The sequence below is a fragment of the Chanos chanos genome, chromosome 14 (genome assembly GCF_902362185.1).
Source record: "Chanos chanos chromosome 14, fChaCha1.1, whole genome shotgun sequence".
NCBI classification, from domain to species: Eukaryota; Metazoa; Chordata; class Actinopteri; order Gonorynchiformes; family Chanidae; genus Chanos; species Chanos chanos.
This window is the reverse complement of record NC_044508.1, coordinates 3,763,921-3,787,694: the sequence shown is the minus strand read 5'-3', so window position 1 is coordinate 3,787,694 and position 23,774 is coordinate 3,763,921. Positions and strand designations below refer to the sequence as shown.

Below are 23,774 nucleotides of genomic sequence, written 5' to 3'. Positions count from 1 at the left end.
TGTATAAGAAGATCTTAATTTTTTGAGGAGCTTTGAATTGGTACACTGCGAAAGGTCCTGTAACAAAATAGATCCGACGGACTGACATGTGCTTTGTTTACAAGGTTCCGCATTACTGTATTGTCCTAACGTAGACAATCCAACTGCGCAACAATAAATAATGTAAGGATGCTTGTCCAGTACAATGCAAATCTCTACAGCTTTTTTTTAAGCTGGTGGTACGGTGGCATTGATGGTGTCCCCAGTTAATGTGCTTAATTACGTTCTCAATATTTTAATCAGACATGCTTCAATTGGAAACACCAGACACCCTCAATATTAGAATGACAAAGACATGTAAGAGAAGGGACTTGAAGAGTTAATGGCTACTGCTCTCTTTTGGGAAAAGATGATGTAAACCTCACATCATGTGACACTTTAATAAATAATACAGCGGAGAGAAACAAACACAATGAGTCTTTGATCGGGAACACGGGCGGGAGATCGCTATCCAAACCACACACAAAGTGTGGAAAGGAAAAAGGAGAGTGCGTGTCGTTTGTTGATTTTTTTATAATACAATATGTGCTGCTCACCGGTAGATCAGTCTTTAGACGCGCTTGGCGATTCGGTCTGTGCTGGAGGATGCTCGCCATGTACTGGGACATTGCCACTCGCATCCCGTCTGCGGTGGATTGGGGACCAGCTGGAGAAACGATGGGCTTTACAGAGCAAGACCTCCGCCGAAAACGCTCAGAATGCCAGCATCATTTCGTTCAAAGGCTTTCACATGATGTGTACCGCAATACAAATAAGCGTTTTCATACTCTTTGTAGGAAAGCGACATCTGTAGGCGCAAACGGGTGACCTAAGAATCCAGCAACACCAGCAACAGGTAAGCATCACAGGTGAGGTAACTCATGAGGAACATTCTGTGACATTTTGTACCTGGTCTGTCAAACGTGTAATTCTTTACATATTGAACGCGTCGCCCTGATGTTAGACTTTTTTTTATCATCTCTCCGTAGATGGTGCTCCAGAGACCCCACTGAAGGACAGGAATGGGTTGCGTATGTAAAGCTGTTGAATGTTTGCGATTGGGGAGACGATGCCGGTCGAAATCCGTCGAGGACACCTCGCAAGCCGCGTGGAGGGACGGCACTCTCGGAATTACGTGATGGTACGACTTGAGATGGAGTGGAATGGGGATGATGGCATTGAAATGGCAATCAACATTTTGTACATTTTTAAAAGTGCTTTTGAAAAATGTTTTGGTAAAGGTACAGTTGTGACGTTGTCTTATTAAGTATATTTAATAAGCAATTCTCAATTGTTTAGCCTACTTGACCCGGACCTATCGCTTAAATTTACCTGTTGCTACTTGAAGTGAAATATTCTGAAAGAGGTTTTGCTTTACGGTCAAGGTAATAGCCTACTTGCGGGTGTCACGCTGGAGACGCCAAAAATAGTTGGTTGATGTCATTGTCCCTTGACATGTTATTGAGGGAAATTTTTACGAATATCCAACCATGACTCAATAAGTCCTTGACTTTAAAACTGAGTTAAAAAATTTTGCTGACCTGCTGGTTTGTCAAAAAGTTCAGTAATATGCAAAAAAAAAAAAAAAAAAAAACCCATTTCAAAGAAACACTATTTAAAAATATGAAAATCACTTTTCCAATTTAGAATTAAAGTAGGCCATGTTATGTTCATGCTTTTGGAGAGTGATTGAGTAGGAGACTCTTACCAAATCTCTTGCCCTGTCTATTGCACTGCAACTTTTTATAATCAACTGCAGCTGAAACTCCATAACACTATGTTGTATATATTTGTAAAATGTTCAAGAGGGGAAAAAAGGTCTGGCTGATTATTCCATTCATACTTTTCTTTGTGATAAAAAAAAAACATATTTGTATGGTAGAAGTGTCTATGGCGTATTTTGACTTAAATATTTATTATTGGAGTTGAAAAAAAAAAAACATGTTTTCTAGAGTTTTATAAAGGGCTAAGGGTGACTTGATTTCTTTTTGTGGCAGTGTTAATATGGGGCATGTGAATGCAATCAGGCAAAAAATGTGAATCCAAGGGCATGCAACTACTGTTTACATAAGCTAAAATTTCTTCTATACTCTACACTGTATTGCAAATAGAATTTGCATTTTTTTTAAACAATGTGTTTTACTCTATATCCTATATTGATAGATTCCGTGGTGAAGTCTGTATTAATTTATGAAAATAAAGATTTATAAAAGTCAAAATGATGTGAAGTGGTGCTTTTACTTTGCTTTGTTTTTTTTTAAATGTTTAATGCAACATAAGACAAAAACTACAAGTTCATTAATTTATTTAGAAAACGATTAGGTCTTAATGGGATTAACATGCGTATACAATGGATAAAGTGTCATCACCCTGTCACAACATTCTGTGAAATGAAAGCATACCTATTGAAACAGTGAAACTGATACATGCAGGGACAAAGACTCCTCAGTGGAGGATGGAGAGCTATAATTGACTGTAAGGTTTTAGCTGGTTAAACTGACTATCCACAACATTACCTCAACACAACAACACAGTCAGCGCTGAATATTTTCAACTTTACTAATGCACTTGGATACTATGCATGGTCTTGAGTATTCTATTGAACCACTAACATGAGAGAGTGAAATTCCCTAACGTGAAGATTAGCTTTAGCATGACTACAAACACAGAAGACATGCTAAGATTCCAAACTGCCATTCTAAGAATGGAACTTTGAGATAATTCTGTGAGAGACAAATGTTCCATTTTCCCCTTTATGACACTGACATCATGCTATATGCTCCTTAATGTCATTTAATACGAACCAGCTTTACTCAGCTGTGATCTGACGGATGTTCTGTGCAATCACTAGTAAATCTGAAAGTGTGCGGAGGTGGTCCCGTCTTTCCAGCTACGCACGGCATCGGTGACGGCCGACCTACACAACGGGCAGGTCCGTTCTCGGTCAAACCAAAGGCACAGGCAGTCTTCACAGAAAACGTGCTGCAGAATCACACAACAGTTCAGTGAATAATATTCACAGCATTCGAGTACGTTTACTACAGAGAAATCCTAAACACCACTGCCTCTGTAACGCCACTGTTGTCAAAAAGAATCACAAAATTTCAAAGAATCACTGTGCCTCATGGCTATCACTCTGTAAGTCAATCTGTAGACATTAGATTAAAAAAAAATATTATATTTTGATTGAGGTACCTTAATTACACAAAGGCTTAGCTTTTTGCATACCAAAAAAAACCCCTGTAATCTTGGACATATTTTCTCTAAATTGAAAAATTATTTGACAAGATTGTTATCAAATAATCGTCATACATTTTATAATTGAAGTCCAGAGTCACTATGCCTAAACATGTTCACCACAGATCTTGTGGGAGAGACTCCCCTGACACTGGTGCAATCCCAGCATGCTTTGCAGACACCCACCTGACAGAGCAGAGCCACGGGGTCTCTGAACTCCGACTGACAGATGGCACAGAAGTCACCCGCTTCGCTGCACTGTTGGCTGCTCGCTCGTACGCCGTAACTCTGGAGAATAAACATCCCAACAGGAACACGTTAAACCACAACGTAAACAAACAGAGGACGCACGCAAAACATGCGTTAGACCCCTTCATCCCCAGTATAAACAACCGAAGCACAGAGCTCTTCATTACATCCTTCCAAATTCATATTAAACATGATTTTTTTCTCTTTGACTAACCTTGGAGATGTGATCTGTTTGACACTACAATAAACAACACTACAATAAAGTATAATAAATGTTTATCAATGAGTAAAGTCTATCTATCTATCTATCTATCTATCTATTACATTACATATTTAAATGCACTCATACATGAGGCTCTATATTGGTTCTGAAGATATGCTGAATGGTGTACTCTTTATCTTATTGTGTTTAAGTATATCCAACACAATCTGTTCAGTAGACTTATCAGTCCTGTCTGCTGTGAGAGAATTCACAAACGCTGGACGTTTCTCACTTTATCTTCTGGTACATTCAAACAGAGAGAAGCCGATTGGTGGGGGAAAAAAAACAAAAAACAAAAAAAAAAACCCCAGAGTATTCGGCCGCTGACCTGAGAACTGCACAGGATCACAAACGCTTTCCGGATGGCCGATATCCTTCCGCATAAATCAAACGACTGAAGGGGATGGACAGAACGACAAAAACAGAGAGACAATGAAGAATGAGATTAAGATCATTTTATAAAGGTGTTGTCTTCTTTCGCTTCTTCTTCTTTTTGTTTTCTTTTCTTTTCTTTTTTTGGCCTCTCTGCAAAACTGTCTTTCTTTTTTTTTTTGGTTTGTTTTTTTTTTCCTTTGCAAACCCTGCTGCCTCTTTGACTTTTCTCGCTTACTGCAACAGGATCTCACCAAGTTTGCTCTGTCGTCTAAAACAGCGACTCGGTGCACTTTTCTCTGTGTCATGACAGTGGATGCAGCTTATGCAGTGCTGCCACAGCACACAGTTTTTATTCCAGACTACTAAAGCAATGACTGTCATTGTGAAGCACAAGGCAAAACGTTTCAAAATACAAATACCGTCATTTCTCAGGCCTCAATGACACTTTTGATTAACATTTTTCTTCTTTTTTTCCCCTAGACACAGTCTGAATCTTCATAATTTCACAGACAACAAACTCTTCAGCTATATATATATATGTGTGTGTGTGTGTGTGTGTGTGTGTGTATTCACACACAAACACAAACACACATTTTTCCCTGCCAGTTGTTTGCACCAGTTTCTGTGGAGAACCCAAACCTTTTGGTTCATTAAACACAACACCTTTTTCTTTCTTCTTTCATTTTCTGTCCTTTTTTTTGTCCTCTTAATTACTCAATGTGGGACAGCGTCTGGTCAAACTTCAAGGCAGACTTAGATAAAACATGAGTTTTGAAGATGCAACTCATCCTGTTCATGTTTCATTGATCGAAACACATACACAGAGAGATACACGTTTTCCGACGCACACCAACACACATTTTCACACGCACACAGACACTCACAAACACAAATTCTCTCGCATCAGCAACTGACCTTCAGATCATCTCGTAACTGAACGCCTATCATGTCAATCCAATCAAGCATTACCTTGCAAAGGCTGTAGATTATGATCAAAACAGCTCCGAGAAAGTAACTGCTGGAGGGGTCTTCCCCCATGATGTATTTGTACCACAGCTGGATGGGCACCAGAGCCCGAAACATCTGACTCAGCTCTTCGATGACCAAGTAGAACTTCCCCTAGGGAGAGAGAGAGGAAGTTCAGCGTTTGTGCCAGGCCACACCTGAAGCCACCTCAAGTATCAAAGCCAGTTTATTACTTTATACACGCAGCATTGGATTCAGCAGCGTAGCAGCAACTGTAAGAATGGTTTTAGTCGTGCTTATCGATAGAGCCGCAAAGATGACTGCAGGCCAATTGAAATTGCTCAGATACACACACACACACACACACACACACACGCAGGCCAACTGAAAGTGCTCAGACACATACGCATACATACACACACACATAATCTCACTCACTCACTCACTCACTCACTCACTCACTCACACTCTCTCTCTCTCTCTCTCTGTTTCTGCCTCCCTCCCTCTCTCTCTCTTTTCTTCCCCAACAAAATGACCACAAAACAAAAGAATGGACTCACAGCATACTACAAAAAGGACAGGCACCTGGACAAGTTCCTCATTTCTGTGGACATTCTTTACCACCCTCCCGCCCCCATCTCCTGGACTCAGTATGCTTTTAGCACCATGTGACAGAAAACATTTCTTTAGCCCAAACGTGGCACCGTTCCAGTGCTCTGTAGTTTTCACAGTGGTAGAGGCAATTTCGCCACACGGCGAGGAAAACTGGCAGAGACGTCGTCCACCTGCTACCCCTCCTTAGCGGCGTGACCGCGCCAACGGAGAGGCCGTTCCGCTCCGCGACACCTCCTCACTTGGGAAGACGTTCTCATCTGGGTGGGTGGGGGGGGGCTTTCAGCGCAGAACTACTACGAAACTTGTAAATTAAAATATGGGCTTAAAAAAAAAATGGTAACTATGATTGCCACGTTTGTTACTGCTGACTACATTAATGTTTGCATAATGACTTGGTTAATGTCGCCTGACAGTCATTAATCACTCGGTTTGGATGCCTTTCGCTCGGTCTGATGGGGGGCGTGCGACCTCGAGGAGAACAACAATTCATCTTTCCTGCACGGAGTTTCCCACCTCAGTGACTATGACTACGCCTCACGGTGCGTCAAAATTAAACCTGGACATCATCCAAAACTTCAAAGTTACATCAGTGCTTGACAGGAGTCATACCCTTGGCTTCCTCTTTTGACTCAAAATTCGTTGAAAAAATGTGACTCGTGAATGTATTAGCAATCCCTCGAGCACGAACATATGTTCCATCCGACCACATTTTTCATTCCACGTGGGCATGATTCCGGAGAAATAAACAGGTCGTAGGCTATTTCTTCTAAAAGTGTTGAAACTGAAAGGGAACCGGGGCGTGTGTTACCCAATGCTGTCAAGCAACTACATTACACGCAACACAACTCATGTCACAAACGCACCCTTAAAAGAGGTAGGCTGCTTAATGGAATCCATTACATAAACAAGTGTTGGACTCGCACGAAATCTCGTTTGCTGATTGTTTCAATCATCAGCAGCAAGGCCAAAGTGCTAACGAGACGGAAAGGCCCGACTCCAACGGCCATGACCTCATCCGCGGTGAGCGCCCGGGGTGGGGGAGGGGGCACTTGGTCCCGGTTCTGGGAAGGCTTTGTCGGTGAGGTGAAAGGAGGCTAAGGAGACGTGCCCCTGTGGACACTGAAGCTGCTGTTACGCTTCTCCTCCAGTGATTTTGGTGGTGACCTCATCCTCGCGCGTCCTCTGGGGGATATGAGCTCAGGAGCGAGGAGGCCGGCATTGATTGGCTTGTTTATGCGTTTGAGTGGGTGAGATGCACTGAGCTAACCCTGGAGTGAAGCGTCCTCACACACTCTCTCTCTCTCTCTCTCTCTCTCTCTGTCTCCGTCAACACAAACAGTGGAGCACTGAACCAACACGGCTGCATTAACGCGCTGCGTCAATTCTCGCATCCATAGCTACAGTAAATACAGTCCCTTTATAAGCAATAATACCAGGTAAAGCTGATTTAAGCTCAAACCGTTCATAAAAATCCGGTGATCAGAACACAGTTTCCTTACTCCTTGGAAGAAATCCTATGAAATAAAAAAAAAATATATTTTGCAGCTGGCCAATTATAAAATAAAATTAAGGAATTTATTTGTTGAATTTATTTGTTGAACTACTTATTGTTTTGCCCCAAAAATAAAAAAATGCAAGAGAAACTTGCTTCTGCATTAATCTTTCTGAGTAAGCCCAACGTACAGATATGAAAATAATACCTCAAGCCTTCCTAAAAACAGCCTCAAAACTAGTCTTCCTAAACAAGCCTTCCTAAAAACAGCCTCAAAACTAGTCTTCCTAAACAAGTCTTCCTAAAAACAGCCTCAAAACTAGTCTTCCTAAACAAGTCTTCCTAAAAACAGCCTCAAAACTAGTCTTCCTAAACAAGCCTTCCTAAAAACAGCCTCAAAACTAGTCTTCCTAAACAAGTCTTCCTAAAAACAGCCTCAAAACTAGTCTTCCTAAACAAGTCCTCCTAAAAACAGGATCAAAACTAGTCTTCCTAAACAAGCCCTCCTAATCAAGCCTCCTAATCAAGAACAGTTGAACAGGAACAGTCTTCCTAAACAAGCCTTCTTAAAAAACAGCCTCAAAACTAGTCTTCCTAAACAAGTCTTCCTAAAAACAGGATCAAAACTAGTCTTCCTAAACAAGCCTTCCTAAAAACAGCCTCAAAACTAGTCTTCCTAAACAGGCCTTCTTAAAAAACAGCCTAAAAAACTAGTCTTCCTAAACAAGTCTTCCTAAAAGTCTTCCTAAAAACAGGATCAAAACTAGTCTTCCTAATCAAGCCTCCTAATCAAGAACAGTCTTCCTAAACAAGTCTTGCTAAACAAGTCTTCCTAAAAACAGCCTCAAAACTAGTCTTCCTAAACAAGCCTTCTTAAAAAACAGCCTCAAAACTAGTCTTCCTAAATAAGCCTTCCTAAAAACAGCCTCAAAACTAGTCTTGCTAAACAAGCCTTCCTAAAAACAGCCTAAAAACTAGTCTTCCTAATCAAGCCCTCCTAAAAACAGCCTAAAAACTAGTCTTCGTAATCAAGCCTTCCTAAAAACAGCCTCAAAACTAGTCTTCCTAAACAAGCCCTCCTAAAAACAGCCTCAAAACTAGTCTTCCTAAACAAGCCTTCCTAAAAACAGCCTCAAAACTAGTCTTCCTAAAAACAGCCCATCTGTCTATACCCTTTTCCCCAAGTTTAACTACAATCTGGGAATAGCCAATGCTCTTCTATCATTTTATTTTTTTTTTACATTTATTATTTTTTCTTATTTTATTATTTTACAAGTTTTTATTTAAGTTTATTTATCTAACATGCTTCTGCATTAACCTTTCTGAGTAAGCCCAACGTACAGATATGAAAATAATACCTCAAGCCTTCCTAAAAACAGCCTAAAAACTAGTCTTCCTAAACAAGCCTTCCTAAAAACAGCCTCAAAACTAGTCTTCCTAAACAAGCCTTCTTAAAAAACAGCCTCAAACAGCATTTTTCAGGATCTCAGTTTGACCTCATGTTTCTTGAGGATTGTCTTACCCTGGACTTAAAAGCCAGAAGAATCCTTGGCAGGAACAGGACAAAGCATTTCAGACCGATGGTGAAGTACTTCAAGACAAAGTCTGTGATTCCCACCGCCCAGATCAGATCAAAGAAATCAAAACTGTTGATGTTTGGCTTTGCAAAAATAAGACTGTAGATAAGGAAAAAAAGAGAGAAATAATTAAATAAAGATCTGCAACGTAGCAGTTTATTCCTTCAATTTGGATGAGGTTTAACCAAAAAGAGTGATAAATAATGAAACGAAATACTCACACGATTAGCAGAAATGTGCTAACATAATCCTACAGAAAATGGGGGGGGGGGGGGGGGGGGGGGGGGGGAACAAACTGGAAAAATGTTAAAAGCTGAACTGAAAGGAGAATTTATATCCAATGTCAAATAAGGCTGACGCAGAACAGGATCAATTAAAAATACACAGACACAAATGAACAAACAGAACAAAAAACCAAAAAAAATCTGGAAAATGAAATACACAGCTGGTAAAGATGACGTGTGAGGATGAAATGTGTGGATGGTGGACAATACTTTCTCTACGGTGAGGGTGGCCCTCTGAGTCACCTGTTGTGCAGCTCTTCACCACTGAAAGTGTAGTAGAGATAAGCAATGTTGCCAGCGAGGAAGACCATGATCCAGAGAGTGATGAAGACAGACCGTTCCTCCTAAAACACCGATATTATACCACCTGATACATGCCATACTGCGTCACAGACAGCTCCTTAATGGCTACAATGCCTTGCTTTACATTCTGTCTGTCTTGGAAGTTGTTTTCGACTAAAAGTGTCCGCTGAGTGAATAAACGTATGGGTAAATGCAATGTAAGCCACATCTAAAAGACTAGCCATCGGGTCAGTTTACACAATAATATTTCATAATTTTGTCTCATTACATATGAGAAGACCCTTAAATTAGAATGGAAAAAAATGTAAACATTTTCCTTTGACTTTGATCATTTTAGCTTAAGTTCAACTGAGAGAGAAAAAGAAACGTGTTAACGCTGAGCTGGAGGAATTCGGTTAACGTGTCAGGCCTCACCCGTAATGACACTTGGTGCTTTAGGGTCGAGTTGGCAAAAGTGAAGGTGCTGGCCATCCCAATACACACTGCTATACCTGTACAAAAAAAAAACATTAAACAACAACAAAAAAAAAAAAGATTTAAAAAAATTCACTGGCATCAGCATGTTTGGGTCATCTGATCTCCTGTGTACCTTTCCACCACTCGCTGAAAGCCGCTTACCCAGTTTGTGCTGGAAGCAGACTTTAGCCACCAGGATTAGGATGAAAGGGAATCCCTTCTGCAGCCAGGACACCATAGCTTTTAGCTCAGAGAGGGCCGGGGCTGGCGTGGAGGGATCTTCCGACCCCTCGTCCCTGCTCCCGTGGTGCCTCTCTCCCGCCGAAGCCGAATGGAGCATGGAGGCGCGGAGCTGGGAGGACTGGTGGTGATGGTAATGATGGAGATGGTGGTTGTGGTGGTGGCTGTGGACGGGAGGGCGGGGCAGGTAAGGCGTGGCCTCCGTGCGATGGGGGCCTTCCTCTCTGGATGAAGCGGTCATCTGGATGAAAACCTCCGGGGGGGAGCCCAAGACGAGACCCGCGGCCTGGAAAGGGGTTGAGGGGACATTTCCCGAGGGGACCCCCACCAGGCCAGAGAAAAGCTGCTGGGGTGAAGCGGGGGAGTCGGGCTTGAGACAGTCGAAAACTCCCCCCTCGTCTAAACTGCTCTCCGAACCCAAAGTCTGGCTCCTGTTCCTGGGTGGGCGAAACAGATGGTTTCGTTTTTTTGTTGTTTTTTTTTACATGAGCGGCAGATAAGCTGTGACTTACTACGGGTCAAATAAAACAGCTGAAGCAGAAACACACCTTTCAGGGGGCATTCCATCTGTGTTACTGCTGTGTCTCCTCTGCATCACACCTACTTTGTCACCATGGGCTCCAAAGCTGAGATTTGTTTTGACAGATCAGCATAAGTTTTTTTTGTTTTTGCTTTTTTAACTGTATAAATGCTCTGAATTAGGTTCATGTATAAATAACAACAACAAGCTTGCTGAGTTCAGCTCACTGAACTGTTCAGTATATTTTTCTGATCACTATACAGTGTGCTTGATAAAATAAAATTGAAACAAACAAAAAAACAACGTTAGCTGGCCTATAGATTCAATACATTAAGTTTGAACCAATAAAATCGCAAGCAAATAGACTCAACGTAGTTTAAAACCAGAAGGCATTTGCATTACGAATGGAGGAATGCACTGAACAACGGATGCTTTTTTTCCAACCTTTAATATTAGCACGTTTGTATAATTTAAATCCTCAAAAGATGCACTAAACGAACTAACTACATTTTGCATTACTTAACATTACTGTTAACACAGAATAATGGCAGGCAGATACGTTTCTCTTACCATAATCAGATGAGAGAATACGTAAATGTGATAATGTGACGCTGCAATATTTTTAATATATACGTTACTATTACTGCAATAATATTTTTGTTCTGTAAAATAAAGAGGCAGGGTTACGGCAGGCTGTCAACATTTCTGTTTCCGGGTACAAGACCGTTAGATAACCAATCATTGCATACGCATCCGATACATCTCCAGGTTACATTTCCGCATTGAAAATTGTTTTGATATTGTGTGTATGCACACTAGCAGCTAAAATTTGGAGTTAAATATCACGCCAGTATATGAAGAAATTGCCTGTGCATTTTCGTCGATTTTATGTTTGTCTGTTATAAACTCAATGTTAAATTCTACATTGCTATAGACAACAGGAACAAGGAGCAATGGATCAAACAATTAAGTTAACTCAGTTAGCTACAGCTTTGCTACTATATGTTTTTCTTTGATGTTTACATATTCTGACAACATGCAATGAAGGTGTTTGCCTATTCACCTTTAACACGGATAGTTAAGTAATTACGGTGACTAAACAGCTGCAATAGTCTTCTTTTAAACTTATTTATCTTTTAACTTATTGCATTGCTACAACATGGGTTAGCTTGTGCTAACTAGCGATTCGGTTGTTAGCCTGTAACGTCAGTCACAATTTTGTCGCTCAATATAGCCTTCCGAGTCGCTCTGTTGCAGTATATTCTGCAGAACGGGGCACGCAGTAAAAACCAAATTTAAGGCCAATTACAGTGTCTGTTTTATTCGTTTGATCACATCTACCTGGACCTGGTGCACATCCAAAAGAACGCCTCCATGGTGTTCCGTAGACTCCTAAGGAAACGCTGGGTTTTGGGGGTCGTGTTTGGACTCTCCCTAATATACTTTTTAACTAGCACGCTGAAACAGGTACGTGCTTTTACATACTGCTGTGTTGAGTTATTTAAGACGTTCTATTGATTATATTCGTCGTCCCGAATTCTTATTTGACTTAATGGTGACTGATTGAAGGAGGAGAGAGCCAAACACGATCGGACCCTCCTGGAGGCACGGGACCCCGATCACCATATTCCATGGAAGGTCCGCTTCAACTTGGGAAATAGCAGCAGACAGATCACACAATGCAGAAACTCCATTCAGGGCAAGACCCTACTTACCGACGAACTGGGTAACGAATGTTTCTGGGCTCGTGCGCCATTGTGTCATTTTGTTTACATGAGAAAAGTACCATTTTTAACATGTCTTACACCAAAAAAAAAAAAAAGGTCAGATATTTTTGTAAGTAAGACTACTGTTTGGAAATTTACAGACATCAATGTATGCATTATTTTATGCCTCACAGGTTATGTTTGTGAGAGGAAGGACTTGCTGGTGAACGGGTGCTGTAACGTGAATGCTCCAAGTTCCAGACAGTTCATCTGTAAAAGCTGTTTGCCCAATGGCTGCTGCAGCGTCTATGAGTTCTGTGTGTCCTGCTGCCTCCAGCCCGATAAGGTGCTTATTATAAACATTTGACTGATGGCTTTCTGCAGAGTTTTCGGACAAAATTCGATACTAGTCACATCAGTTCAGGGGGCGGCATCGGATTCATTCATTCTAAATGATCACCACCATTTTCCCTGTTCACAAATTGAATTTCGATTGATTGCCTTGATGGACTGCATTGGAACTGAGTTGACTACAACCTCTCTGGGTTCCCTATTTTTCTCTTGTTTTATGGTATTTTATTCATATACTGTGAATGCTAAACACCTGCAATGTTGCCTCTAAAAAATTTGCAGAATAGTAATAAAACTTTCAGTGACGCAAATAATTCCCTTATCCTTCAAAGCAAAGTACTTACAAGGTACTGCGAAAAGCATTCAAATTAAGCAATGACTGGATATGTCCTTGTTTGACTTGTCTATAGATATTATTATTCTTTTGGAACATGCTGTAGACAAGTAATTGATTGTCTCCACTTTTTGTTTGTTTGTTTGTTTTGTTTTGTTTTTCCTCCAGCAACCTCTGCTGGAGCGTTTTCTGAACAGGGCCGCGGAGGGATTCCAGAATCTTTTCACGGCAGTGGAGGATCACTTTGAGCTGTGCTTGGCCAAATGTCGCACCTCCTCACAGGTACGTGCGAGTTCACGGCCAGCGCCCAGACGGAGACGCGTACTCTCCCCCATCCCCAAAATCCTCCACTGCCTACTGAACCGCATCTGTCGCTGTCTGTCCAATGTGAAGTCAACATTCTGGCTCCTGCATTTTTGTTTTTATTGTCCAAAGTAGCTGTGTATTCTTGTATTTTCTCTAGCAGCGTCCTGTGTTACTTGTATGGATACAAAGTATCGATGTGCAGATATATATTCTAAAAGTGTGTATTTCACAGAGCGTTAGCACATAGTAATAAAGTACGGTGTAGTAAGAGGTGAAATTGTACGTACATGTTAAACGAGGGGCATCTAAAAGAAACCGGTTGTGATTCTGTCATTGTTGGGCTGACCTAGTGCCTTGGTTTATGTCCTGCAGAGTGTCCAACACGAGAACACATACAGAAACCCTCAAGCCAAGTACTGCTATGGAGAGAACCCTCCGGAACTCCTCCCCGTCTGAGTTCTTGCTGATCTTGGAAAAAACGAGAGAGAGAGAGAGAGAGAGAGATTGGCTTTTTGAAGACCAGAGACTGCTACCTCTACCCACCCACCCCCCCCTCCCTCCCCCCTTCCCGCCGAGTTCATTCTGCAGTCTGATGTAACTGCAAATAGACGGTGAACTTTGCGTGTGCACCCAACATGAAGACTGCCAGAGGAAGGAAGAATTAGTCTGAGACGTATAATTTTTACACTTCATAAGTGCACAGAATACCTCTGAACTTCATCCATGATGATAATCTAGTTGCATTTTACATACGTGTTTGCTGTCACCATATAAGTGTATGTACAAAAAAGAAAACAGTATCAAAACAATGTGTGTTTCAAATGGGTAAGAATAAATGACTCCATAGCATTGCATCAAAGCTGATCAGTGCTTAAAATAGGTTTCGAAAGAAAAAACAATTGCTCATCATGTTTTGTGGTGATTATAAATAGTTTGGTCACTAAAGGGGAACTGCATTCTTCAAGGCTGTGTGTGTGTGTGTGTGTGTGTGTGTGGTAAAAGTAGTCACCATTCTTAATTGACGCAGAGTGTTGGAGAGAAGACTCATTGAGAGGAGGTAGATAAATCAGGCTAATTCTAGCTGTGAAGAATGCGTGTGATGACTGGATTCATACTTTGAAGTAAACGCATCACTTTCATTATCTTTATTCACCATGGAAATCCAGATATATCTCAGAGATACAAGTGTATGCTGTATGTTCCAGATCGAAGAATGTAATGTTATTTATCCCCTTGTAATTTCATTGTCGTAAAATGTAAATACTCTCATTTTCTTAGGACAATGTCAACACAGTGTTCAGTTCATAATACAAAATGTATACCATCCAGCACAACACTATACATTTACAGGATGGCGCTAAGGATTCGATTCCGATCAATCGATTAGTTGTTTGTTACATTCGTGTATCAATCGCTGTTTCAAAACCTAACGGCATCGCTCCTTTTGAAATAGCTAGCTAGAATGATTTCAAAAGGACTGGCTAGTGAAAACCTTGCAAGCCTGTCATTGTTTATGTTTGCTATGTGTTTTTTAAGGTCATCAAATACTAAGTTATTGAGAGAGGAGCTATGTTCTGTGTCAGAATAATAATAATAATAATAATAATAATAATAATAATAATTAAAAAGAAACAATAAAACAAAAACCCATTATTTTAAGGCTGTTTCACAGAAAATGATTAATTCCTCGGGAGTAGGTGAGACAGATGAGTGTGAGTGAGTCACTGGGACGATCTGAGACCGTTCACTTTTTCCAGGGTCTCATTGGGCAATAATCGCATGTTGCATATTGTTTCTATCTGTAACTTGTACTTGTATGCTATGCAGTTCACTGGAACAGTTGGGAATGTGATTGATGAAATCAATGCTAAATATGTGACAGCTATAACAGTGAGGGGTCAGTATTCAGGTCAGCAGTCTCCCAGAGTTTCACTTCTTTGTAATCCCTAGTTTAGTGTTTAGTAGTGTGTGTGTGTGTGTATATATATATATATATATATATATATATATATATATATATATATATATATATATATGGAATCGTGGGATCTGTACTTAAAAATTGCGATACAGTCAATGTGACAAGATTGTGTGATTGCGTGCGAGGTGGCTGAGATCGTTTTATAACACAGTGTTTTGGATTTTTTTTTTGTTTTTTATTTTTTTTAAAAAAAAAAAGCACATTATAAAGATGTGCAACAGGGTTTGAGATTGTTTATTGCAAAAGGGTGGTGGTTTTTTGTTTGTTTGTTTGTTTGTTTTCCCCAAGGACGCAAGATGACACATCATCAGCTGGTTTACAGACTTTCACGCTCTCTGTGTATTGTGTACTTTGCATGTGGATTCTGTCTTAGAAACCTTGGTGCCAGCAGAGGAGCAGTTTAGCTCATCTTCCAATGAAGAGCCACAAATTGTCATTTCTTTGGTAATTCCCTTTGTCGTTGGTGATAAACTGCAGGCCTTTGCCAGACCGGCCGTCTGACAGTGTGTCTCTACAGTTCTGGTCTGTCCTTATGTTTTATCCTTGCCTCTCTGGTAGCCGACTTATGGTTATTCCTCCCTTGTTTTTGCTTCTCAGTCACTTTCTTTAAATGCAGCAGTCAGTTCACTAGGTGTGTGTCCTTGCTTTGTCCCCCATATTTTTTGACTTGCATCTGACAGGAACTTTCTAACAGCTATAATGTCGCACGCTATCAGATGGAAGCACTCCCCCTGGAATTACAGATTGTGCCAGTGCCTTCTATGGTGGAATCATTGCATGCGTTCCAATGTGTCATCGCAACATAGTCTTTAAGTTGAAGCTTGGCTCTATTGGACTGGAGTATAAAGAGGGCAGATACATATGAAAAGTGAGACCTGTTTACTTTTACCTCATTTTTCATTCATTCTGTGCTGCTGTTGGCCAGAATCAAAGGGGGAGGAGAAGCCATGTGGGAAAACATGACCAGTATTAAACAATCAATCATTGTGATAATCCGAAAAACAGAATCTGCATGGAAATGAGACAATTAAGAGAGACCGTGTTGTTTTCCACCCACACACGACAATTTGATTTATTACCGCCGTATGGGAGTTGTAGTACTGTCGGTATATGCAACAAACCAATTGGGACCACCTGCTTCGCTCCGGCGTGGAATTTTGTGAGCGGAGCCGTCGTTGGTGGACTGATGACACAGACATCTAAGTTGTTTGAGGTGAGTATGGCAGAAGACTTAAGAGTTACTTTCTTGAAATCACATTACTTTCTCTGGGGTGCCTGTCGTTGTGTTTCAACAAATGGATGTTTCCTTTTTTTTTTGTTTAGTTTTTTTGGTGCTTTGGTGGTGTGAACAAAAAAATCTTTAGGGATATTTTTAGTTTTTATGTGTGCTCCTACAGGAACAACTGTCAGTTCATGTAGATTTGTCATTGAAATAATGAAACCGTTGATGCTGTTGTCGTTCATTTTATTTTGGAAAGGTTTTAAACAAACAAACAAACTCAAAAACAGGAACAGCTTAGGACACAGGGTTCAAATAGTAATAAATAGCAGTCCATTATGGCACTTAATAATTTACATGATAAACACTGAGAAATTATGTAAACCATTTTACCGTTATAATTGTACTAATATAAAAGTATAGTTGTGTTACATATAAAAATAAACATACTTGTTAATGTACATAAATATTAAGAATAAATAAAAATAGAAAATTTTCTAAAATTTTTCAGGTTTTGTCAATCACAGTAGTATCTTACTGCAGTGCCAAATCATTCAGCCGTGGGCAGCCATGGTCTAAAGGTTAGAGAACCGGGCTCGTGACTGGAGGTTTGTGGGTTCGATTCCCAGTTGTGGATGCCTTGCCTTGAGCAAGACACTTAAAAGAATAAACCCCAAATGCTCCCTAGGCGCTCACCAAGGAAGGCTGCCCACTGTTCCTGTGTCTGGTGTGTGTGTTGGATGGGTTAAATGCAGAGGACAAATTCACTATTCACAGTGTGTGTGTGTGTGCAATCACTGAAATTTAAACTCTAAACTCTTTCGTGTACACATCCCTGAATTTGAGGTTTTTCAAATGTGGAGGGACATGAAGAATCTTTGACAGAAAATGACAGGACTTCTGTAAAACAGCAACAGTCCACTGTTTGGCCTGGTAAAGATCATCAGGGTAGCTGGGGTGAGATACATGTGCACAGTGTCCATTGAATTTATTGTGTAAACAGCATTTCAGGTTCTCTACATGGGTTATGGCATCCTTGAGGAGATGAACCAGCTTGTGCACCAGATCCTTGTTTTCGTAGTTGCTATTGCTGAACCTCTTGTGAATCAAGTCAAGAGCTCTATGCATGTAGACTAGCCCACACTGAACCTTGTTCACCAGTTCCATCTTGGGCAAAGAGGTGTTCAGCTCAAGTTCCGGGATTTTACCTTTCCACGGACTAACTTTGTTATTCAGTTTCTCCTGTGAGAACAACAGAATAAAGTCAATTACAAATCAGCACTGACAACTGAGCAAAGTACTGAGGCTTTTCTTAAAGATGGTGCATGACTGATTAAGCAAGGGTTACTGGGGAGGCTACTCAGGGCCATGATGCACTGAATTTGGTGCAATTACGTGAGACTAAAGCAAATGCCCACCAACCAGAAGAGCTCCTCCAGAGGGTAGCACAGTCATGTATACAACTACAGAGTACATAGCCAGGCTACCCACAAACAGTCATATCCATCTAACCAAGAGGATGCAACATACACTACACTCTGTGTAGGCTTCGAGTAATTTTGTTATTCTGTTATACTTCCACAACATGCATAACATTGACCATGCTGATATGCTAAGTATGTAATACCCATTTGGCTGAGTTCACATGTTACGAATGCTTAGGTTCTCTAAAAGAATTTATACTTAGTTTGTAGTTGCATTCTTACTTTATGAAAACCCGTTAACATTTGGAGTATCACTGTGCCAAACTGTATGTCAGATTTTAAAATACTATAACAATTTATTCTGAATGGCTGTTTGCGAACAAACTAATTGTATAAACAAACTGGCATGGAGTATGGTCTGGCTGTGGGATAGTCCACCATAGAAACAACAATGAAAAAAAAAGCTATCAAAAAATCTTGCAAGTTATAAATCGTGTTTATAACTCGACATTCTCAGTTTCGGCAACATTCTCGAGCATAACTCACTACATGCACCGAGACCTACAAAACTTCTTTCATATTCATTTGTTATTCTGCTTGTGTTGTTAATGCAATAATTAGTCAAATATTGTCAATAACAGGAACTGAGGTAGATGGAAACACTCACAGATTTATTTATAGCTTCGTGAAGCTCCATTTTAATATGCTCGATCAGCTTCTCAACTTTGCAAGGGTCTTGCGTCTTGTCTGTATAGCTTTTGCAGTGTTCTAAATGGGTGTGTTTTTCTCGCGTATTTCCCTTATACTTGACTGGTGTAGAAGAGGCAGTGTCCAGCTGTATCACCAGTGCGCAAAGGCACAGCTTCAAAAGTCCTGGAGAGAAAAAGAAACAGAAGACTGAGCTCAAAATCTAAACTTTAGCAACAAGGATCAGAACGCTAAAATCTCAGGAAGAGGCTTTTGCAATCATTACATTTCTGTTTGTTTGTTTGTTTGTTTGTTTGTTTGTTTGTTTGTTTTTGCGTATAATACTGACTGAGTGACGTACCTCTTTCCCACATATATGTGTGTGTGTGTGTGTGTGTGTGTACAGACACACATTACATGCACACACTCACACACACGTGTATATATATATAACATAGATCTATCTATCTATCTATCTATCTATCTATCTATCTATCTATCTATCTATCTATCTATCTATCTATCAATATATCTGTAGATAGATGTATAAATATAGATGTAGACATATTTAATTTCACTGTTTCCCTTTGGAAGAGATATTACCTGTGAGTAGCTTCATGAAGAGGAGCCTATAGCTTTAGGATTCCTGTGTATTGTGTGAAAGGAGAGCTGAGGACAGCAGAAGGTTCTCTGGAGGAGATAACATACTGACACCAAGCGATGATGAGCTGAGCTTTATAGTGCAGACAGCTTTAGTCACTGAGGGAAAAAAAATTCCACCACTAGTATTGATAACAATCTGAGATATGATGCATAGTGATGTGAGATACATGATGCATAATGTGTGTGTCAGTGCAAGAGAGAGAGAGAGAGAGACAAGTTGAATAATGCACGACATAAAGCGGGTCCACCAATCTTACTCTCTCCTCCCATATTCTCACTCTCAGAATTTACTTTTTTTTTCCTTTTCATTTCTTCTTTTGTAATTTTCATAGCAATAAAATATCAAGTTTTATTGAGCAAAAATGAGGAAGCACACTTTTTTTCTGTCAGATTTTTTGTAACTAAAAGTATTGTGTTACATTTTTTCGTGGATACCCATCTCATAATGATTCCTGTTTTTACATTCTGGTGTGTCAAATGCAGTTGAGATGGGAAGGCTGTATTCCTGTAGGGCCAAAACGTCAAGGATGTATAAACAAACTCACAGCCAGCCAACCAAAAAATCCGGACCAGTTCACTTTGGTGACAGTGCCTTGCCTGGGAATTGAACCCCCAACGGTGTGGATCACTGGACAAAGTGAACAGATGGAGTAGGTCAGTGTAGGTCACTGTGTCCGTGTCTGTGTAGAAATGCTTATTTGCATTTAAGCATATAAATGCACCTTGTCACAGATAATGTGGTGATTTCAGCCCAGGGAAGTGCCACGGCTGAGTTTTAACAAAATTTGGAAAAAAAAAAGAAAGAAAGACAGAAAAAAAAAGAAATCTGTTCCTGGACAGGTCAGAGATGCTACGTGCGCATTTTAGAGTGGAAACATGGGCCATCCTAGCAATGACGAGGGTTGGATTATTGGATTATAATCTCCATACCCTCTGAGGTTTTGCACATAAATATACTTTTTCCTAGCGTCTGATTTTTATCTAGAACAGAGGGACTTTTTTAATCCTACCTGCATTACCACAGGCTGTCATTAACTGTAGTTTTTTTGTAGTCAGGTCCTATGATGCCTTGTTTCCCTCCAACAAATGAAACTTAACCTCTGCTGACTGGTTGGTAAAACCACTATTACGTAAAAACTGTCCGACACACACCTCTCCACACACTCTCTGTAATGGCAAGGATGAAAACAGTGGCACAGTCCTGTAAAGAGTGTTCTAATTACGTCAGCTGCACATAGAGTTCTATATAGGAAGAGGACGTTAACATTTCCTGTTACTCACTTAGACGGTTGGCGGATGATTTTCCAAAGAAAATACATGCATATATATATATAAAGTAACTACACACACACACAAACACACACACATATATATCCTTATACACATCCTTAAATGTGCATGAGGTATTCATGGGTGGCTCAATAATTCTGTGGTGACACACACATCCTTATATGAATATTCCTGAATATTTATATAAGGTTAGTAAATGACATCGTTTTTAAGCGTCTGATTGCAATTTTTCAGCTAAGGGGTAGGTTGGCTGGAGGAGGGAGATGATTGACATGGCTGGTTCCGGTTGGAAACTGTTTGTCATGTGGGGCACAGTCAGATAGGAGGACCAGTCTTTCACATATTGAGAATGTGATTTCATATGGTGTAACCCTGCTATAACAGACATGAGGGAAAACCACCAGGGTGACCAATGACCAAATTTAGACCGCAAGTAGACCAAATTCGGGCCACTTTCTGCTGCCAGTCAGCTGTCAGTAAACACGGTGGCTCAGTGGTTAGCGCTGTTGCCTCACAGTGAGTTTAAATCCTCAGGTTTGAATCCACCAGCCGTCCCAGGTCCTTCCTGCCTGGAGTTTGCATGTTCTCCCTGTGTTTACGGGAGTTTCCTCCAGGTGCTCTGATTTCCTCCCACCATTAAAGACATGTATGCTAGGATTAATACTCCTGTCAGTGACCTTGACCAGGGCACTGGAGTTGGTACCTGCTCGTAGCTTCTCTGTGTGTATGTCCTCACTAGATTATAGGATGAGTTAAATGCAAAGGCTGCATTTCACTGCGCACTGCTCAAGTGTGTGTGTGTGTGTGACCAGTAAAGTACTTCTTCTTCTTCTCATTCATACATAAAGGGCAGTAAAGCTATCGTCACGTCTGTATTTCCGTGCTGGTTGACAGTGATCGGAAGACCACCAGCCAAAAAGGAGAAGAAGTGTTTTGCTACACATGCTAGTGCTGAACACTGCACTTTGATGATATAACACACAGGGCAGCAGCCCTTGTCAATGCAACACTGCTTGGAAGTGGATACACCTTTCGCCAGAGACCACATCTCCCAGAGGAGCAGTACAAACTCAGAGATCCAGAAGAACAAAAACTAATAAGAGTTGTGATGGTACAACAGATAATAATAATAATAATAATAATAATATTCAAGCAACCCTTTTAGATTTACTTTGATAAAAGCATTCTGAACAAGGGCAAGACAATCAGTTTTTATTGAACAAAGCAGCCAAAAGACAAACATAAAAGAATTTTTTATTTGTAGTATAAACTGTACCAAGACTGTTCTTTAAGTAATAGCTAGAAGCTCCAAGTCTATAAAAATGCATGTTATGTAATCAGGTCAGATGACTTTAGTGTTGAGTTGTAAATATTCAAGGGGAAATGGAAAGAGAGCAACGTGGACTTCTTCACATGAAATGATCGTGAAATGAAACTTTAGCATCATCACTCTTCCTGTAGTAAAATTAATGAGGACAAGAGAAAAAGGATCACAGAAAGTTGTACTCATCTCAGTGGGATGTGAGACACGCATCTCTGCTCATTAGCAAGCTCGAAAAAATTTCACCTTCAACATTTTGACAAAGAAACCCTCTTAAACTCTAGACCCCACTCGTCAGATGTCAAAATATTCAAACTATTCATTTTCCTATGCCTTGAGTCCTTTGAGGTTTGAGGTTTACTTATAATAGATGAACAGCATGTGGCACCAGGTTATTCAGGGCCTGGTTCAAAGAAACTGTCCCTAAACTACACCTGGGCTGACACAAAATGCAATGACGCATTTGGGGCTCTTCACAGCTGTATAAAAAAGGGGATTCTCCAGAACCTAAATCAATTTGACCTCAGTTTATCCTTACTGATGGCAAAGGGTCTCAACTGAACAGTGGACACTTTCATGTCTTTTTTTTTTTTTTTTTTTTTTTTATTAGTCACAAGTAAATGTTTGAGTGTTGGTGCATAGAGGAGAAAGGAAACGTCTGAAGAAACGTTAGACACAATCGTCAGTAACTTTCTCTGTGCTTAGTTCACTGGCTCTAAGATCTGAAACCAAAAAAGAACTATGACTGAATTTTTTTATTTTGGTAAGTAAAAAGGCGTGGGTGATTTGAGTCGTGGGTTTTTATTGCTCGGGTAGATAATTCAGAATCGCCTAAACCATAAGCACGATGATTAAGAGCAGACAAACAAACGACAGTGTCAAGAGCTTGCACGGTGCCTAATGCTTGACATCTAAAGTACATCTGATTATACGTTCTCTGTGCGTATCCAGATGAAAAGCACATGCAATCTGATATGAACCAGCACTCCGTCTCTGTATCAAACTGACTTCTACAAGTGAGTTTCCTCGGCTGCTTTTCTGCGCTCTCTTTCACTGTCTCGACCCCAGACTGAGAACCTAGAAAGCGTACTGCGGCCCCGACGCCAGCACAGAGAAGCCAAAGCAACCCAAAAACAGGAAGAAAAAATGAGAAAGTGCTTGGGTCATGACACACTGCTGGGGGGGGGCTGGGGGGGGGGGGGGTGGCGTGGAGGTCCTCAGATCAAAGGGAATCTATAGTCCTCATTGGACGTGAAAGGCAATGACCAAAGTGTATACTATGTTCCTGATTCATTCTCTCCATTCATGCACACAAGCACGCACACATGCATGCACACTCACACGCACACACACACACACAGTGCAGTAAATGTGCTTTGAAAATAACGTGCTGATTCAAGCCTCTTCCAACACTTTTTTTTTTAAACAATTTGAATCAAAACGATTTTTATTTTTGAAGAGAAGACCAAATGGACACGTTGGTTTGATCAACGGGTAAGGCAAAAGACTTAGCAGTGAAAGAATGAAAAAGAGAGGGAAAAACCCCCCCCCAAAAAACGCTACAAGATACTCCAAAGTTGATTACTCAGAAGGCAGCTAGTTATTTAATGATAGGCATCAGGTGAAAATTGCAAACGGATGCAATATTTAATCGCTGATGCTATGATCTCTGCCGCCACACAAATTTCAAAGTGATTTCAAACAAACAAACAAAAAAAAGGAGAGAAAATGATTCTGTGAAAGTGCAGAAAAAAAGGCGACCGGTGAGGTCTGCCAGCGGTTAGTGCTATGATTCATAAAAAGCCAAATTCATGCCAAAACACTCTCTATAAAATGCAATACGTTGTTGACTGTAATTTGCCCTATACATTTGCAAAACCGATTCGGTCGGTGAAAAA

At 40.5% G+C, this 23,774-nt stretch overlaps 2 protein-coding genes across 2 annotated transcripts; one reads left to right on the top strand and one right to left on the bottom strand.

Annotated features, from left to right (window-relative positions):
• Positions 1–2,865: 2,865 nt before the first annotated feature.
• Positions 2,866–12,027, bottom strand: rnft2 (ring finger protein, transmembrane 2). Its single transcript, XM_030791596.1, has 10 exons — positions 11,936–12,027; positions 10,623–10,700; positions 9,997–10,511; positions 9,793–9,869; positions 9,319–9,419; positions 8,737–8,890; positions 5,111–5,260; positions 4,095–4,160; positions 3,442–3,543; positions 2,866–3,000 (listed from the first exon to the last, which is right to left on the bottom strand). Exons 1-10 carry the CDS (start codon positions 11,968–11,970, stop codon positions 2,866–2,868), a joined length of 1,413 nt encoding a protein of 470 aa, XP_030647456.1. The 5' UTR covers positions 11,971–12,027.
• Positions 11,420–13,829, top strand: spring1 (SREBF pathway regulator in golgi 1). Its single transcript, XM_030791597.1, has 5 exons — positions 11,420–12,061; positions 12,164–12,320; positions 12,495–12,646; positions 13,154–13,267; positions 13,664–13,829. Exons 1-5 carry the CDS (start codon positions 11,969–11,971, stop codon positions 13,745–13,747), a joined length of 600 nt encoding a protein of 199 aa, XP_030647457.1. The 5' UTR covers positions 11,420–11,968; the 3' UTR covers positions 13,748–13,829.
• The last annotated feature ends 9,945 nt before the right edge of the window (positions 13,830–23,774 follow it).

Bases quoted from the DNA above. Each gene is read 5' to 3' on its own strand.
- spring1 (XM_030791597.1), top strand. From the start codon at position 11,969: ATGGTGTTCCGTAGACTCCTAAGGAAACGCTGGGTTTTGGGGGTCGTG. The intron at 12,062-12,163 runs GTACGTGCTTTT...GACTGATTGAAG, and splicing joins TAACTAGCACGCTGAAACAG to GAGGAGAGAGCCAAACACGA. The intron at 12,321-12,494 runs GTAACGAATGTT...TATGCCTCACAG, and splicing joins CCTACTTACCGACGAACTGG to GTTATGTTTGTGAGAGGAAG.
- rnft2 (XM_030791596.1), bottom strand. From the start codon at position 11,970: ATGGAGGCGTTCTTTTGGATGTGCACCAGGTCCAG. The intron at 4,161-5,110 runs GTAATGCTTGAT...CATCCCCTTCAG, and splicing joins TAATCTACAGCCTTTGCAAG to TCGTTTGATTTATGCGGAAG. The intron at 3,544-4,094 runs GTCAGCGGCCGA...TTTATTCTCCAG, and splicing joins TGATCCTGTGCAGTTCTCAG to AGTTACGGCGTACGAGCGAG.